Source organism: Jaculus jaculus, chromosome 11, assembly GCF_020740685.1.
Source record: "Jaculus jaculus isolate mJacJac1 chromosome 11, mJacJac1.mat.Y.cur, whole genome shotgun sequence".
Taxonomy (NCBI): Eukaryota; Metazoa; Chordata; class Mammalia; order Rodentia; family Dipodidae; genus Jaculus; species Jaculus jaculus.
In genome coordinates this window covers 8,845,257-8,862,878 of record NC_059112.1, presented here as the reverse complement: position 1 = coordinate 8,862,878, position 17,622 = coordinate 8,845,257, and the positions used below count along the sequence as shown (strand labels likewise).

Below are 17,622 nucleotides of genomic sequence, written 5' to 3'. Positions count from 1 at the left end.
AGCAATCAAGTTATTTTAAGAGCTTTTCAAAATACTTGTGTTCAGTTGCTGTCAAGATACGTGTGCTGTATTTCTCTGAGTGAGAAATCCACATTCAAGAGAGATGAAGCTTGCTTCCTCAGATCTGCTTTTTGCATGGTGATTCCAAAGCACACAGATACTTTAGATTTCCAGAATTTGGTGTGGAATGGTCACACAGAACACACCCACACAGCATAGTCATTGTCACCTGGGGCATCCCAGTGCCCAAATACACACCCCATTGTCATAAGGAAGGAAGCATCATCGTGCATTTGTGATAAAATTACCCATTTTGGAAAGAATGTACTCTTCATTCTTCCATTCAAAATCCATTCATTCAAGAGCCATTGTTATCAATCTCAATTTTCAGTATATATAGAGAGACAAAAAGAACCTTTCATAAGATGACTGTTTGATCTTTTCCAGGGCTTTAAGCTCTGATTTTCACAGTACTTGTCAGAACAACTCTCTTTCTTTCCAATATGGAATATAAAAGCCCTATTTGCTCTGTATCTCACTTGCACTAGAAATGAAAGATTTGAGCAATGGGCCTTCCTTGATAGCTGTGATGATGACTCACATAAGTTGAATTTCAATCTCAATGCTTAATTGATTATAGCACTCTTGTTCTTGTCAGGAAATACACAGATATGAATAGGCAATGACCAGACTTAGTATTAGATGATTAAGAAACACCTGTTTTGACATAGCCACATGAATTTTGAGCCAAATGTGTGCTTTAAAAAAAAATGAATCATGGCAACCATTTGGTTTTGTTTGTTTGGGGACATTGTTTTCAGATTTCATTTTGTCATTGCCAAAAATTATAGGATTATTTGTGTCTGCTTTCAAAGATACAATAGTGTAGAACCTGGCATTGTATTAATAGGTACAAGAATATCCCATCAGAATTTACACAATTTGCAGTCTTAAAAAAATGATTTAAAGGGCTGGATAGGGTGGGGCACTTCTTTAATCCCAGCACTTGGAAGGCAGAGGTAGGAGAATCACTGTGAGTTCAAGGCCAGCCTAAGACTACATAATGCATTCCAGGTTAAATATATATATCTAAAATTGTTAACAGCATTCTTAATTGATTGGTGACTTTATTTTATATTGTAAAGCGGCATCAATTTTATCCAGAATTTTTAATCAGATAAGCTTTTTGTTTTTGCTTTTTCATGAGTTCTTGACATTTGGTATATAGAGCAGGGAAAAGTAACCACTGTGTTCAGTTTTCCTAAAGTTTACATTGTAAAACAAACAAAAAAAAATCACACACAAACCTTCTTTTCATACATAGATATTTCTTTCCTCCCCAAAGACCAACTTATTTGTGTCTTCAAACTGACTAAACAGTAAGCTTAACTTTTCAGCTAAAAAACAGTGACAGATGGTCTATAAACACGCACCTTCTTGGAAGTCTTCAGTCATTTCACAGCTGTTAGAAGGAAAGTTTACAGATCAGAAGTTGGTTGGAGGGAAGAGGAGGAGACAAGGTAGACAGAATCTTGGACGACAGTATTAGAATTCAAAGTGACCTCTGTCAGTGGGGAAACAGAATAGACTGCAGCAGAGACCAGTATGTGGTGGGATGGCTACCAAAAAAAGACAGAAGGATATTTGCACAGCAAGGATGGGATAAAGCAGGTTCTGTGCAGGTTGTATTTCAAAGACCAGGTATTAGCAACAAGCTGGGTTCTATGGTCATGTCTGTTTCTTTCTGCATAGTCAGTGCCACCATCCAAAGCTACAGTTGCCATGGTTAAATAAATGTGGATGATATGCACGGTGTGCTCAGTCTGTCTCAGCGGCTGACCTAGTTGGGGTACTGATAGTGTGAAGGCATTGTTGATGTTCAGTGAAGGATAGTTATTTGCTTACTCACATATATTCCTTATTCGTCCTTAGCAACAAATCTATAAAAATTACTTGTACCTTTAAACTCTTCAACATCAGCGGTCAGATTCTCCTTCCAAAGCCCGGCTCACACCCAGAATCCCAGCAGCGCTAGAATGGCAGAGAGATCGGCGGGCTTGAGGCCAGCGTGGTCCAGGCTGCAGATGCCAGGACAGGCAAGGCTACTCAGTAGAACACCCTGGGCTAGCTCATTTTCTTGCTGCTGTCACCGAATGCCTGATGAGAAGCAACTTAAGGAAGGCAAGGTTTATTTTGCCTTTGAGTTCCGGGAGACACAGTCGTCTTGATAAGAAAAAAGACAGCTGGTGCCTTTGAACCTGCGCTTGTGAAGCAGAGAGGGCTGAATGCTAGCTCTCGTCCCCCATCCACACGAAAGTGACACCCTCCTTAGGGTGTGTCTTCCTTCCAGCTTCTTTTAACATAACGTAGAAAGTTACTCTCACAGACATGCCCAGATTTGTCTCCTACGTGATTCTAAGTCCAATCAAGTTGACAAAACTAATTATAAGTCGTAACGAACGGTACAAGGAGTCTCTTGTCAACTTGACATCCAAACACGTAACTTTTAAGCCACAACCTTCCACACATGTGCCATAGGCTCATGGCCATCTCAAAAGTGCAGACTTCATTTACTCTAACATCAAAAGTTCTCATCGTCTTTAATAGACCCAACCCTGTTCAAAAATCCAAAGTTGTTTCTGAGACTCAAAAGAAAAGGGGGGCTTATCTGAGAGACCCTATGAAATTAATGAGTAAGTTATATGCTTCAAATATACAACGGCACAAAGTAAGCATTCCAGTTTCAGAGGGACTAATGAGGAGTACAGAAAGACAGTTTGGGCTAAAACAAGAGCAAAACCCGGCAGAGCAAACTAACAATTCCCAAAGCCCCATGGTCAGCGTCTGAACCGCACGGATAAGATTTCCTTGGCTCCACAGGGTTTGAGCTCTTCTCCAGCTGTGACCCGCGGCAGTCACGGCCTTTCTCCTGGGAGAGTTCCGCTCCGAGCCGGGCTCTGCCCTGGCACCTCCAATAGCCCACGCCCTCCATTTCTACCTCGGCTTCATGCGATGGCTTCGGAGGGCTGCTTGCAAGGAACTTGACATTGCCACGCGCTGCTGGCCTTCAAGCAGTGTTATTCGGAAAGTCTGGAACAAGACTCCACGGTCGCACCAGCCGTGTGTATGCGCATCCCTCCTCCGCACGGCTGGTGCTGGCCAGTTCCACCGCTCACTCCTGCGGACTCACTTGTCTTGGCCTCTGAGTGGCCTCTGGGTGCGCCCTGGAGAATCACTTCCACGGGCAGGTGTTTGTGATCGGGGTGTTCTCGGTTTACGCTCTCCTGTCAAATAAATCAGGACTTTTCAAATAAATTGGGAGCCTTTCATGAGTACATTCTTGCCCTCGGGCCATACTTCCTAGTGTCAGTGCAGAAAACTAAGTGTTTTCTTTATTGCTGCTCAACTCTTGAACAATTAAATACTTTCTAGGACATTTTCTGTACATCTTGAATGTTGCTTTTCTTCGCTAAATGGCACGCATTTCATATCTTTCCATTCCGCTTTTTGTTTTCTATCATTGATGACCTTTTCGGAGAAGGGAGCAATAGTCATCGCACAGACTGGATACTCTCTTCTCTTGTCATGAGATTTTTCTCCAATAAATGTCTGAGTCCATTTCTTTTGAATCTAGCCTTGTCCAAGTTCTCAGGACATGAACAGAATGCAGTCAAATTCATTGCCAGAAGACAGTCTCCAGCTGATTTCTACATAAAGTCCTCCCTCTTCCCCTCTGAACTCTTATGAGCTGGGTCTCCAGTGCCCACATATCTCTCAGCATTATGGTCTTCTAACGGCCTACCAGGATAGCTCACCATGTTCTGCTTGTAACATTTGAAGGGCTTTTCTAATCCAAAGTTCCAAATTCTTCCACATTCCTCCCGTAAACCGTTTCACATGTGTGTAAATTATAGGAAGCATCTTAAGTGAGGAAGGGTTTATTTGGATTAAAATCCCAGGGGATCTAGTGCATTGTGGCCAGGGAGTTGGCAGGAGGAAGCTGGTCTAATTGTGAACACATTTAAGAAACAGAGAGGGGCGAATGCCAGCGCTCACTTCCATCCTTCCTTTTTATTCGTTCTGGGACCCAGTCCCATCTATGGTCAAGCCAATGCAGAGACTTCCTCATGAGCCCTCCTCAGCATATGTCTCCTGGGTGATTCTAGATCCTGTCAAGTGGACAAAATAAACCATCATGCTCTGTCTCAAAAAGGAAAGCAAACAGTGCCATCACCTACTCTTGTTGTAATTGCTAAAGCCATCACTTGAGCTAAAAGTCATGTATATAACAAAAATTGGGTTGCAAATGGTGCCTGAGGCGTAGACGGTGCCGGCGATGCACATAACAAGCAGTTGATGTGTGCATGGTAGCTCTTTGAGTCAGAATATTGGTTCCTCATTCTAAGACTAGAAATTGTTTTAAAATTATAAATTATTTTTACATGTGTTTATAATTGTCATGTAAAGAGTACATGTATCTCCTCTTATGACCGTATGCCATTCTTTTTTTTCCCTACAGATCGTAACTGATTCTGGTATGCAACAAGGTCTGAGGTAGCTGGGGATGAATATGGTTTCACACAGCCAACATCTTATCAGAACACCTAGCTGTATGCACATAGCATGTCAGCCACTGTGGCCAGCCTTTGAAACTTAGCAGGACTTGAATATATATAAATATAAAATGAATAAAATCAAATGAAAATCAATTCAACTTTAGAGCTCAGTTTTTCTTCCTAGACCAACAGTTTCACTGTCGAAACTACTTTGAATGATCAGGAAATGAGAAAGGGGCCTAAGGCCGTCTCAGGGGTATGGATGGACAAGACCCAAACTGAGAGTCAGAGAGGGGTACACTGGAGGCTCAGTGAGAGAAGGTGGGAGAGGTGGGTGAAGGGGGGTGGTTTAGGAGAAAAGTATACAAACTGGAATATGTATGGAAACCTATCACTCTGTGAGCTAATTAAAAAATAGTAAATAATTTTTGAAATAAAATTAACACTACAAACCAAAAACAGATAAACCCATGGAAGAACTGAAAATGAATGTTATTCTGGGAAAGATATCAGGAAAGACTGTCTGTAAGAACTTTGATAGCTCTTTTGGATTCACTTCTGAAATGTTTCTTTTTTCTATGATTTGCTCTATATATATTTGGTTTTTCAAGGTAGGGTCTCACTCTAGTCCGGGCTGATCTGGAATTCACTCTGTTTTCTCAGGGTGGCCTTAAACTCATGGTGATCTTCCTACCTCTGCCTCCCGAGTGCAAGGATAAAAGGCATGCCCCACCACGCCTGGCTTTGATTTGCCATATTTAAGGAAACTCATATTCATAGCTTTCTTGTAAGCTGTGTGACAATAAAATTAAAGTATTGTGCCATTAGTTTTATACTAATGAACCATTCTTTGCAATTCAATTATTTATTCTAAAGCAGAGTCTCTATATGTATTGTACAAAAAATTAATGTTATAAAGTCAGGGAACACTTTGAATTTTAAGGTACATAAAGCAAATAAATGAATAGCACTCAGTTTTATTTCCCTAGTGTTTATTTTCAAATAATTCAATTTAGATAATGTGCAGTAATTAAGGGATGTACAGAGAGATGCAAATGTCAGTCTTAGCCATAAAGAGTTTACTCCTTTTTTTAAATGTCTTGGAGGACATATAGAACATGTTGAGAATGTTCTATTTTTAAGGTTGTTAGAGTATTTTATTAAGTAGCAGCTTTCTTTTTTTTTTCTTTTTTTGCTTAAATGCTCATTTAGGGTAATTATATGAAGCATTTGACATAAAAAACTAACTTTCCATTTTATTTGTTTATCTTTTTATTATTTTTTCGAGGCAGGCTATCACTGTAGCCCATGCTAACCTGGCCCTCACTATGCAGACCAGAGCTAGCCATGGACTCATACTAACCCTCTCCCCTCACTTCCCCTAGAGCAGGGATTAAGAGCATATGCCACCACACCCAGCCTTAGCTTCCATTTTCACTTAGCAAAAGGGTAGAAAAATAGATATTAAATAGCAGGTAAATTTTATATATAAATTGTTATTTTAAGATGCTTTATAGAATAGACCTTGTCTAAACCAATAAATGTTACATTTATGCAACAACAAAAATGTATGTGTTTAAGATTTATGATGGTCCGTTCTTACCTGAGAGTCACTATGGTACGTTCTTTTCAACCTTTAAAAGTTAATATCCCATACATCCATTTCCTCAGTGGGAAGAAAGCTGCTGATGGGCCTGCTCCCTGAGTGACAGAAGTCCCCACATTGCGCTGGGGCAGAGCTGGTACAGGGATATGTGTTGCAGCTGCAGGGAATCAGCTGAGTCCTCACCAGTGATGAATAGCTTCCTCTAGCCCCAGGCCGGTTCTTCGTAACACGTACACTATGGAAACATCTGGCTCGGCTAATGAAAGAACTGACACTTTCTAACTCTAACTTTTTGGCAGGCTGCTTGTCCCTTCACTTAAGAGGATCTCAGTTTTCCAATTTTGTGGTTCACATATTTGTGAGTTTACCCATAGCCTACTCTGGAGCGTTGCAATTTAGAAAAGATTGACAGTAATTTTGAATAGTCCCTTGCTCCTTATGTTTTCTAAAAGCAAGGGTTTTGTCGTAATAATTCAATAGGGATTGCTTTTGACTCTGAGGTAAGAATAGACCATGAGTTCTTTATGCTGACTCCTCTCAATATCACGTGTAAGTGTACTACAGTGTCACATAGGGCACAGAGCTGGAAATAACCCACATCTGATACAGATTCCTTGCTTCGTTTGTGTTTAATTATATCTGTGTTTAGACAGAATTGATTAAAAAATCAAAATCAATACATGTTTAAGTGTAAGCAATATCATTCATGCAGTATCATTCATGTGTCCGCTATCATAGTCAATATAAAGAATATTTGCAAACTTCTGTCTACACAGGGTGCCTCGTGCTGGCCTTGTATTAATTCTCCTTTATTCATCCCTCGAAACCACTAATCTGTTCCTATTTATAAAATCCCACATTTATATCCATGTATATGTGCTCAGTGAAATTCTTTGGAAATCTGCCTAAGTCCTTTGAGTGTGTGCGTAGTGCTCTGTGGTATGCCAGTCAAAGGAATGTACTGCATTTCAACCTGGGGTTAATAACACACAAAGCTGTCAGTACTTTTGATGAACAGTGCTCTTGTGTGTCCCTTCCATGAAATGTCTGATGACACCACCACGACAATTTCTAACTGGATGCTTTTGTACTTTTAGGATTGACTCTTTTTTTGTTTGTTTGTTTGTTTCTTTTTGTAAGTGTTAACTTTGGAAGTTTCTTTTTATAATCTAGATAACTACTTCTTTGTTAAATCACAAGTATTTATATATATGGCAACCGACACATTTTCAGTCTATACTTTGTATTTTCACTCTCATAGATGTATGTATATTTCAAGTAACATACGTGTGTGTTCAACATGACTCCTCAGATCATTTGAATTTTGTTCCTCCATCACATTTCCTTCTTTAGTCATCTAATAGAAATATACAATTCCCCACAACATGTTCATAGTATGGTCTAACGATAGTTAATAAAGTTCCTCCTCCTGATTCTTCCTATTTTGGTGAAACACACTATTATATAATAGTGTGTTGGAAACTAAATATCTATTCACAACTTGATGAAAGAATCTAATTTTTTTCTACTTTACTATGCCAAAGATTGAACAAGCACTTGGAAAATGGAACTTTATATTTATGTGTATGTTGCTTGATGCCATAAAGCTGATATTTTCTTTAAAATATTTAACAATAATATCCATTTGATTTATCACATAAATAATATCACCAAGTTAATATGCTTTCTAGGGTGTGGTAAGGTGTGACTATATTTTATTTTCTTCTGATACTTTTTCTTTGAAGTTCAAGGAATATCAAATTTCTCTCGTGTCCATAACTGCTCTCCAAATGAGTGTTTTTTCATAAATGTTGCTTTTTTTTTTTTTTTACTTTCATTGAAAAACTTCAATGATTTCTGTGAGTGTGCAACTTTTAGCTTTCTCTTGCCATTTTAACCTACTATTTTCTTTTTCTTCTGGCTTTAGATTCGTGTTTTATTTGTATAAATGTTAGGACTGTTTCTTTATTATTATTATTTTAACTTTTGAGCAAACATGGGGATATATTCTTGCATAGACCTTGGAAAAAAATCAACCCCGCAAATTATTTTCTTTCTTTCCCATCAACTCAAATATGTGCATGGTTGAATATGTGTGCGTATGCTATGGCATATTTTTTAATCTAATTAGCAGTCTGCCTGAAACCAAGGCAATGTCTACTGTTGTCATTCTAAATGTTTCCTTTCTTTTCTTCAAACACATTGGCCTGATTGACCTGTTTTTGTTTTTGTTTTTGTTTTTTCTCTGTCTTTCTATGGGGCTGCTCCAGGAGCCATGGCTAACCATCTTAGAAGCAATGCTCTGCTTCGTCCGCACGGTACTAGCAATCCCTATAGCACATTGGTTGGGGAACCGGCGGTCTGTCACAACCGTTCTGTCAGCACGTACAACGCACCAGGTGCGCTGGAGTTCATCTTGATTTTCCCAAGTGAGGGTCCCACGTTACATAGCTTTATGGGCACGTTGCGTTTCCCTTTCTCCTGCCTTTTCTTCTCTTCTCTTTTTTCTTTCTTTTTTCCTTGTTCTTCTAAATTTATTTCATTTTATTCATTTATTTTATTTTATTTATTTATTTTGAGCACACATGCAGGCTCCTTCACATCCCACCTCCCTTGGTATTTTTATTTTCCATTTTCGTTAGGTTTTCCTTAGTATGGGGTAAACAAATTCCTGACTTACCGATGTGTGTTTGTTTCTTTTACTGTTATGAAATGCATGGTGGTCTGTCAGTCCTTTCCTGTTATCTGTGTATTTCTATATTAAATACTTGTGTATTTATTTTGAGAAACTTGTCTAAGGTAAGTAAGGTAAACAGAGACTTGATTCAGCACTCACAATGTTATAGGAGTGAGAAACTCAATCCGGGTTACATCACAGAATCCACTCTGGGCACACACCATTGGTTCCAATGAAGGCCTAAGATTAAGTGCAGGGGAAATTGCACGGAGCTAAGGCGGGCAGGAAAGAGCTGCTAGCTGGACGGAGGCAGCTCTGTTCCTCCTCAGCTCTCTCATGGCCTGCAGAACCGGCCCAGGCACCTCACAGAATTGCTTTTTTTCTCCCATAGCTTCATGTGAGCAGCTAGGCTTTTGCACATAGCTCCCCTCTATTTCCTTCAGCTTGAAAATAATACAAAAATCTGTCTCTCAAAAAAAAAAAAGCATGCATTCTTTTAAAACTTTACATTATCAGCATTTAGGCATGGTTTTTACCTTTCATAAAAATGTGCTGAAGACACACATAAAAATGCCTTGCTCCTGTTTCCTTAATGAATCCACAGAAAATTATTCAAGTCGAAGTTTCACAAAATAAAATATGCTACTTAATGGTACACTGACTTAAAAGTTATGTTTCATGGAAAGATTGCCATTAGAGACTTCCATGGTTCTTTCAAGTTGAATATGATAGATTAGTAATTTTAAACAAGAATTTATGGTACACCCTAGGAACCTTTTTTGTTTTTAATTCCATTCTTAGTCAGAAGTGGAAGGTTAGCAATGTGAGTGTGGAAACTTGGTGTAAGTGGTCCAATCCAAATCAGAGGAGTTCAGTGCCTTGTGAACCCTGGACGTCTCAGATCATCTGAGCTTCACCAAGTGACCCCTTAGCAGACACATAATAATCAAGCAAGCTTTCATTCCTCTGGGGTTTTCTGAAGCCTCCATGTCCCAAACTCACAGGCATAGATAATCAGAAGACAAGACAAAGATCACAAATCCTCCCGTCATCGCTGCTGATGTCCGCAAGCCTGCGTGTGACGGCTCCTCTGACCGGGCTTTGCCCACTGCAGGGTTTCATACCTGTGTGTTGAAGTTCTCCAGCTGTTTCTCATACTTGTGGAGATCCCTCAGGCTGTGATGCTGAGGCATAAGAAGGCCGAGAAGGACAGGAGCCTTCTTCTTTTGTCCCTTGGTGCTCCTCTAAAACCTTGAAAGCAGCCACACTGCTTTCCTCTGTTCCTCCATCTCCTGAGTGAAACAGAACAGTCAACGCGTGGCAGGTTCTGGGCCCTTCTGCAAGGGCATTCTTCCTGTACTGCCTCTCCCTTTTCAGAGTCCACACTCTGTCCTACAGCTCTATGTGCTGTCCATACTTGGCACCCAGATGTATTTTGGCAGAATGGTTCAGCCAACTTTGTTTACAGTTGTCGTCTTGCTTTATTTGCCATGGACCAAATGACAAAGAAATATGTCATTATAAACAATTTTGCATGGAAAGTGAATATTTGCACAATGTCTGTGAACTTAGATGTATTCTGCATTGTGTATCTTACACTATCTTACATAGAGGACTTCTTGGAATTGTTATTTAATAATACATTTGGATCACAGTTTTTCTGTGCTTTTTTGGCTTTTCAAGTACAAATTATAATTTCTTATATAAGAAAAAGTAACCACGATTGGTTGAAATATTCCTTCAATATCTGCATTCTTATCTTCCTTTTTACCCGTATCCAACAATTGGTGAGTTTTTGAATTACAGAATACTTCTATAAAATTTACTATGTCATCCAGACTTATTAGCAAGCTCCTAAATTCCTAGCACTCAAGAGGCCAAGGCAGAAGGATTCTGTGCTTGAAGCCATCTTAGCCTACATTGCTAGACAAATTATACATATATGTGTGTATATATATATATACACACACATATACATATATATATGATCAAAATTTTCACAATGTAAAGTTCAAAGTAAATGTAGATACAAGATTTTTATTCTTAAGAAATCTGTTACTGGTTATTGCTATTAAAACTGTCAATAAATATACAAAGAACTTGGATGATTTTGTCTTTGATCATGGTAAATTTAATAATTTGTCAATATTTTCCGAGTCAGAGGTGGAATTGTTCAGCTATTGTATATTCTAGTGTTTTTTAGGATGCTAAGGACAAATGACAATGCTTTAACTGAGTCTGTTAAAACTAACCAAAAAAAAATAGACCTTGGTGATTGTTACATTGCTACCAATCTTGTTTCAGACGAATGCAGTTATATTCTTACTGGCAAGCTGAAATTGTACATATAATTAGGTGGCTAGGTATGTAGTGGAGAGGTGCATGTTGAACTGCCATGTAGCTCTGTTGACAGGGATCCTCTTACTCAATTATGCCAATATTGTCCAGGCATTGAAATGTTCTACTTAATTTACCCATGTTTATTTGTAGTTTCTGTAGTTAAGTACTATAGAGATATGTTTATGGTGTTATAGAAACATTTGTAGTTAGACGAAAAAAATGAATAGCATCCTATTATGATACTGAATTTATGGACTACCAATGGAAATATTTAAATTTTCATGCATGGTATTTCTGCACCATCATCTTCTTATCAGTATTAGAAATTCAATTTGTATGCCATTAACTCTCAAAGAAAATTCTGTCTATACAGTTATATAAAGAGGAAGTCATGAATTTACTAAGGTAAATTCACATTCCCAAGTAGTTCAATTCTAAAATGTTAAAGTAAAAAACTCATAGGATGAGGTATGGCAAAGAACGTAATATATTAGATAAATATATATATATATATATATATATACTTTAGAAGTGTGAAAATCAATACCTTTATGGCTTTTAAGGCCTTGGGTAGATGACGTGAGAATGAGATTGTGAAAGAGCTGGAAGACGGCCAGAGACCCCGCCGGATCCCCACCCTGCCAGAGGAGCGAGTTGGCGTTAGCGCAGGCCTAGCCTCTGCCAGCTTTACCTGAGTGACGCAATTGACTTGGTCAGCCCTTAACATCTGTCTACAAGCAACTTGGCTTTTGTTTTACATTCTCATTCTAAAGCTAATTTGAAACGTTAAAGGATATTTCCACCGCATTCTAAAATGTTGTAGGCTTTTTTGATAAAAATGAAATTAACCTTTAAAATATAAAGATGATCCCTTTTTAGACAGTGAATGTAATATATGGAAAGATGACAATGAACCCATTGTTTGTACAGTGAGTGCACATTAACACAGGTAATCATGGCAAGTAAAAGGAACATTAGTTGAATTACAAATTGGACCCTACTGGAAGTAATCTGGCATAGTGATGTTTTGTAGTGATTTTTTTGTTTGTTTGCTTTTCTGAGATATTTTAGCCTTGCTAGAAACAAAATCAAGCATTTTGTTTTTCCTGATTTGATACAATTAGCTTCCTTTAAATCATTAATGCATTAGGGTTGTTTTTAAGTACCTATGTTTGCTTGTGTATGGTTATGTAGCTAGCTCAAGGAAATATTATATGAATTATGCAAGTTTTTCCCAACTTTTGATTCAGAATAATAATTAGTTTAACCTTTTTTCCCCCTGTAGTCAAACAACTTCTGAATTTGAGCTACAGAAATGAAAGCCTCCATTCTTGTTATTTACAATGAATGCCACATTTATGTAGGTAGACACAGTGGAGAAAACTTTGTGTAGGGGAAGAGAAAATATACATACACACACACACACACACACACACACACACACACACACACACACACAAACAAAATGAACAGCATTATAAAAACCATCAACTCTGGGTGTCTCTACATAGTTTGTTTTTAATTCTACTAATAAATTCTAAAGTTACCTTATAAACAGATGTGTTCTATCATACACACCTAAAGTACAGAATTACAGTGTTGGAAGTCGTCCTGGGTCTTTTTTATCCTCTTTGGTTTGTGTGACAATTTTAAGTGTAATGTAAGTGTGTATCTGTTTGAAATTTACTAACCACAGAAATGCTTATGAGACGCCTTTTGGCATGTGTTCAGGGGTTTTCTTATTTTTCTGACTAACATTTCAGTATTTTTAATGATGATAAACCATGTAACACAGACTCATGAATTTTGGGGCAGTGGAAATTATTTCCTTTAACTCTTTTTTCTGCACATCATCAATTTGCTTTTTACTCATGTTCCTCCTACTGTCGCTGTAAGCTTACTTGTTGTTTTTTCTTTCCTTTCCTTCATGCTGTCGTTTAGAGCCCTACAGAGAGACCAGTATGGGAGTAAAGCTAAACATTGCATATCAAATGTAATTTTTTTAGTTCACTTTTATCGCATCACATATAGATGATGTAATTATTAAAAACAGTTCATCTCACAATTTCAAAATGAAAGAGCCTATAACTTGACTTCTGTAACTATCTGCTGATAGAGACTAGACGCTTTTGTTGTCTGATTCTTTTAGTCTTTGACATAATTGATCCACGTAGTTGTTAAGTCTCATGGAATGTTTGTGTGAGTTAAATTGTTTTTAAATTAAGTATTTTTGTTAAGTAATTCATAAACATTTAATTTTCATTAGTACATTCCATCATCAAAGTCTGTCCATTGCAGCATACCCACTTTATTTTACTCTGGCTTTTTTTTTTTTTTTCTGCATCAAATGCATTGACAACAGAAATAAGAACCATGTCAATGCATCTGGAACACAGCCATCACCATTAAGCATACCATACCGGCCTCTGAAGCAGCAACCACCATCATATACAGCCCTTTAAAGGGCATTTCTTTTTTTTTTTCCCTTAACATTGTGAATATGTGTACCAGATATTTTATGACATGAAAATAAATCATTTCAACCTATGTCTGTGGTTGCAGCTTATGAATACATTTTTTTGTGCATTGCTATTTTTGAAAACTGTGCTACTTGAATACATAGTATGCAAAAGTCCACAGAAAATTGGCCTATACATGATGTGTCATTTAAATAATCACTGAATTGAGTTTTCATAAATGTAACTGGATCACAGATATAGAATGAATGCTGTATTTTCACACTGTGGCAGTGTATTGAGAAGTTTAAGAAAATTTTGAAATTTTTTTTCTGAGAAGAAATTCCCTTCTTTATTTACCAGTACTGGCTAAATACTTAAGATTTTTTTTTTTTATTTGTGGATGTACTTGAAGTGATTTATGAAACCATTATAGATTCTTGAACTTCCATTCATTCAAGGGAATGCAAAACCCTTGAAGAAGTGTGTGTTAAAATTCATTCCACCAAAGCTGTTTCTAGCCAGAATAAAATATTTATTCTTTTTTAAACCCAAAGTATAATATGTCCCAGAGTCATCACATACATTATAAAATGGTAACTTTAATAAGATACTGTGTTTTAGGAATCAAATCCCCTACTTTTAAACATTCTTACTTAGCATAACCTAAGAACCCTAAACAATAACTAATGTATTAGTATATAATCAAAACTGATTATATTAGGAAAAAAGTACAAAGCCAATACAAAAAGTTTTTGAATGTTCCTATGAATAAATTATTTTGACATGGAATTTATTTGACTAAGCATTATTTCAAGACTATATCATCTTGGCAAATTTAACATAATCCTTTTGTGGTTTTGTGTGTAAGGATTGTTTTAATCTTACAAAATTATATCTCAAATTACTGGAAATAATTTGTTTCCCTTACTCTGGTGGACTCAAAGAACCACACATGAATTATGTTAATATTGTAGTTATTTCAGGGTTAGGATATGTACAAAGAATAATGAATTATTTAACTGACTTTGATGTGTATAAATTGAAAGCAATGAATGATTTCACCAAAATTTGTTTTATTTTGCCCTTTATAATCAAATATGCTTCCAAAAATGCTAGACAATGTTTGTGTAACTATAGTAATTTAAATTTTATAAGTTCCTTTAAAATTATTTTAAGATTTAAAATAAATATTTATTTTCCATTTATAATATTTTGGTCATATATATTGACATGTATAGCTGTAATAGTATTTTTTTCTTTCAAAGCTCCTGTTTTTCTTTTTACAAAAGCTGCTAGCAATTTATACATATTTCATAGTCGATGAATGTTTTTGCTTCTGTGTTTGTGTGTGCGTGTGCGTGTGTGTGTGTGTGTGTGTGTGTGTGTGTGTGTTCGACAGCCCTATTGGATATCCATGTCATCGTGTCTTGTAATCTTTTTCAGAGGGGCTTCTGAACAATGCCAGGGATACAAGTGTCATGGATACTCTACCACTGAATGGTAACCATGGCCACAGTTACAGTATTGCCAGCGGCGAATACCTGAGCAACTGTGTGCAAATCATAGACCGTGGCTATAACCACACCGAGACCGCCCTCGAGAAAAAGATTCTCAAAGAACTCACTTCCCACTACATCCCTTCCTTCCTGAACAACCACGAGCGCTCCAGCGAGCACGGCAGGAACCTCATGAACAAGCTGGCCAACAACCTGGGCAGTGGGGGTGAAGACGACGCCATCGTCCTGGACGACGCCACGTCCTTTAACCACGAGGAGAGCTTGGGCCTGGAGCTCATCCACGAGGAATCCAACGCTCCTTTGCTCCCCGCGAGGGTTTACTCGGCGGACAACCACCAGGCGCATCACTACGGCCGCAGGCGCATCCCCCAGGACCACAGCGAGAGCTTCTTCCCGTTGCTGAGCAACGAGCACACGGAGGAGCCGGCGTCCCCGCCCCGGGACTCGCTGTACACCAGCATGCCCGCGCTGGCTGGCGGGCCCGCGGACGGCGGCGCGGGTGCCCACGCGGAGCCCGCGGCCAAGGCCGGCGACGCCGAGGACGTTTACTACAAAAGCATGCCAAACCTGGGCTCCAGGAGCCACGGGCACCCGCTGCACGCCTACTACCAGCTGGGGCGGGGCAGCAGCGAGGGCATCATCGTCCCTCCCAGCAAAGAGGGCGCCTCCCCCGAGGGGACTGCCCGGGGACCCGCGCACCTGGTCACCAGTCTATAGAAGATGACCACCACAGGGGCATCTTCGTCGCCGGACGGTTTGGACCCTTCTCAGTTGATCGAAGCAGTGGTGTCATTTACTCCGACACCTTGACGCTGCTGTCAAAAGAAAACACGGACTCTCTCTTGACTTCTTCTTCTTCTTCTTTTTTTTAAAAAAAAAAAACAAAAAATAAACTTGGATTTTTAGGTCAGCCCAGGGGGAATATAAACTAACTGCTGAAATTCCCCTGTGCCTCCTTGCCCTTTCCCCTCAGATGGAGACTTCATTATGTTAATGAACGAGATACGAAGATGACGGCGCTCACGGTGGCCTTGTCGAATTACGTTGTGTTTCTTTTAACATCTGGGATGCTCTGTTACTATCATCACAAGGACCTGATTTTTTTTTAATTTTATTTTTTTTTATTTTATTTTTATTTTTTTGTGAAAGGCCAGGACAGTTGTTTCAGATTAGTAACAGTGCTACCTGTCCACCAGAGCGCTGCACAAACCTAGGAGCCAAGCGACATCGTCCCCCAGCCTGAATTCACCACGGCGGAGACAGCTGTGGAAAACAAAAACAAGCAAAAGCCAACAAAATTAATCATCAAATGGAGGGGAATTCTAGAATTATATGCTAAATGCATATTTTATGATTTGCTCTATTAACTGATGATAAAACTAATGGCAGAAAAATAATTGAACGATTTCTATGTAATGTACAGATATACTAGCATCGCGCATATGGTCTGTTTTCTGTTTCTCCAGGATTGGAGTCCTGTTAATGTAGTGGGGAAAAAAAAAGACATTTTTTTTTTTTCTTTTGTGCTAGTCTTGCAAGTTTGTCTACCAGTAAAGAGCAAAGTTTCCTTCATTTCTTATTTTTCCCCTCATTTTCTTTTTGTCACTCTATCCCTGCTTTTTTTTTTTTTTTTTTTTTGGCCTTTTTTTCTTTAAGATTTCACCTGGCAAAAAAATAAATAAATAAATAAATAAATGAAACTATCACTTTATAAGAATCATTTTCTAGTAATGCAAACAAATTATTTTTTACAAAAAATAAAATAAAATAAATAAAATTAGACTTTCTTCCCTCACTATATATCTATATCTATCTTTATTCAGCCCAAATATTTCCAACAGCATTTTTTGCAAATTAGAGTAGGACATGATTTTTGTTGTTGTTGTTCTGTTTACAGGGCACCTCTGTTGTAATGCAAAGCATATCTGGCAAGCAGTTCCTCACCCAGGCAGTAGCTGTGATTCTAGAAATCAAAGGTGTCTATAGAACTAGAGGTTCTGCATGTGAAAAACTGTGTCCCATAGGCGTTAAAGTGCTGAGTGCTCAGTCTGACACCCCCAAGTGGGAACCTGCACTAACAATTATTAGAGGAAATTCACTCCCTCCTCGTAAGAATTGAAAGGTCAAATTATTTTGAAATGAATTTTTTAAAGTCTTCTGTTAACAGCAAAATTTATTTATTTCACAGGATTTTAAGTAACGTAGGAATACAAAAGGTAAATTAGCAGCACATATAATTTTTTTTAAATTTATGATCCATTTTGTATGGTCTCAAAGTTGGATGACCTCATTACTAATATTTGTTGTAAAAGTGAAACTTGTTTGCCAACCAATAAACAACTGATTGAGATTTAGAAGATATGTATGGATGTATGTACTACATTATTAATTGTTCTTTCTATTTTTCTCGCCTCTCCTTCCTTCTGTTTATAGTATGTAAACTTTGCTAAACCTCTGTGACCCACGT

The 17,622-nt window shown here is 38.1% G+C and overlaps 1 protein-coding gene across 14 annotated transcripts in view; it reads left to right on the top strand.

Moving 5' to 3' along the window:
* Window positions 1-17,622, top strand: part of Adgrl3 (adhesion G protein-coupled receptor L3) — a 482,809-nt gene that overhangs the window by 430,511 nt on the left and 34,676 nt on the right. For 8 of the 14 annotated variants that reach the window (XM_045130203.1, XM_045130202.1, XM_045130200.1 and 5 more), the window contains one exon: window positions 15,082-17,516. The exons of 1 other annotated variant lie outside the window; for it this stretch is intronic. In XM_045130203.1, coding sequence (XP_044986138.1) covers window positions 15,082-15,872 — 791 coding nt within the window. In that variant the 3' untranslated portion in view covers window positions 15,873-17,516. Of the gene's footprint in view, window positions 1-4,519; window positions 4,702-13,120; window positions 13,173-15,081; window positions 17,517-17,622 lie in introns of those variants that run through there. 5 more of the 14 variants (XM_045130209.1, XM_045130205.1, XM_045130207.1 and 2 more) reach the window with 2 other exon arrangements.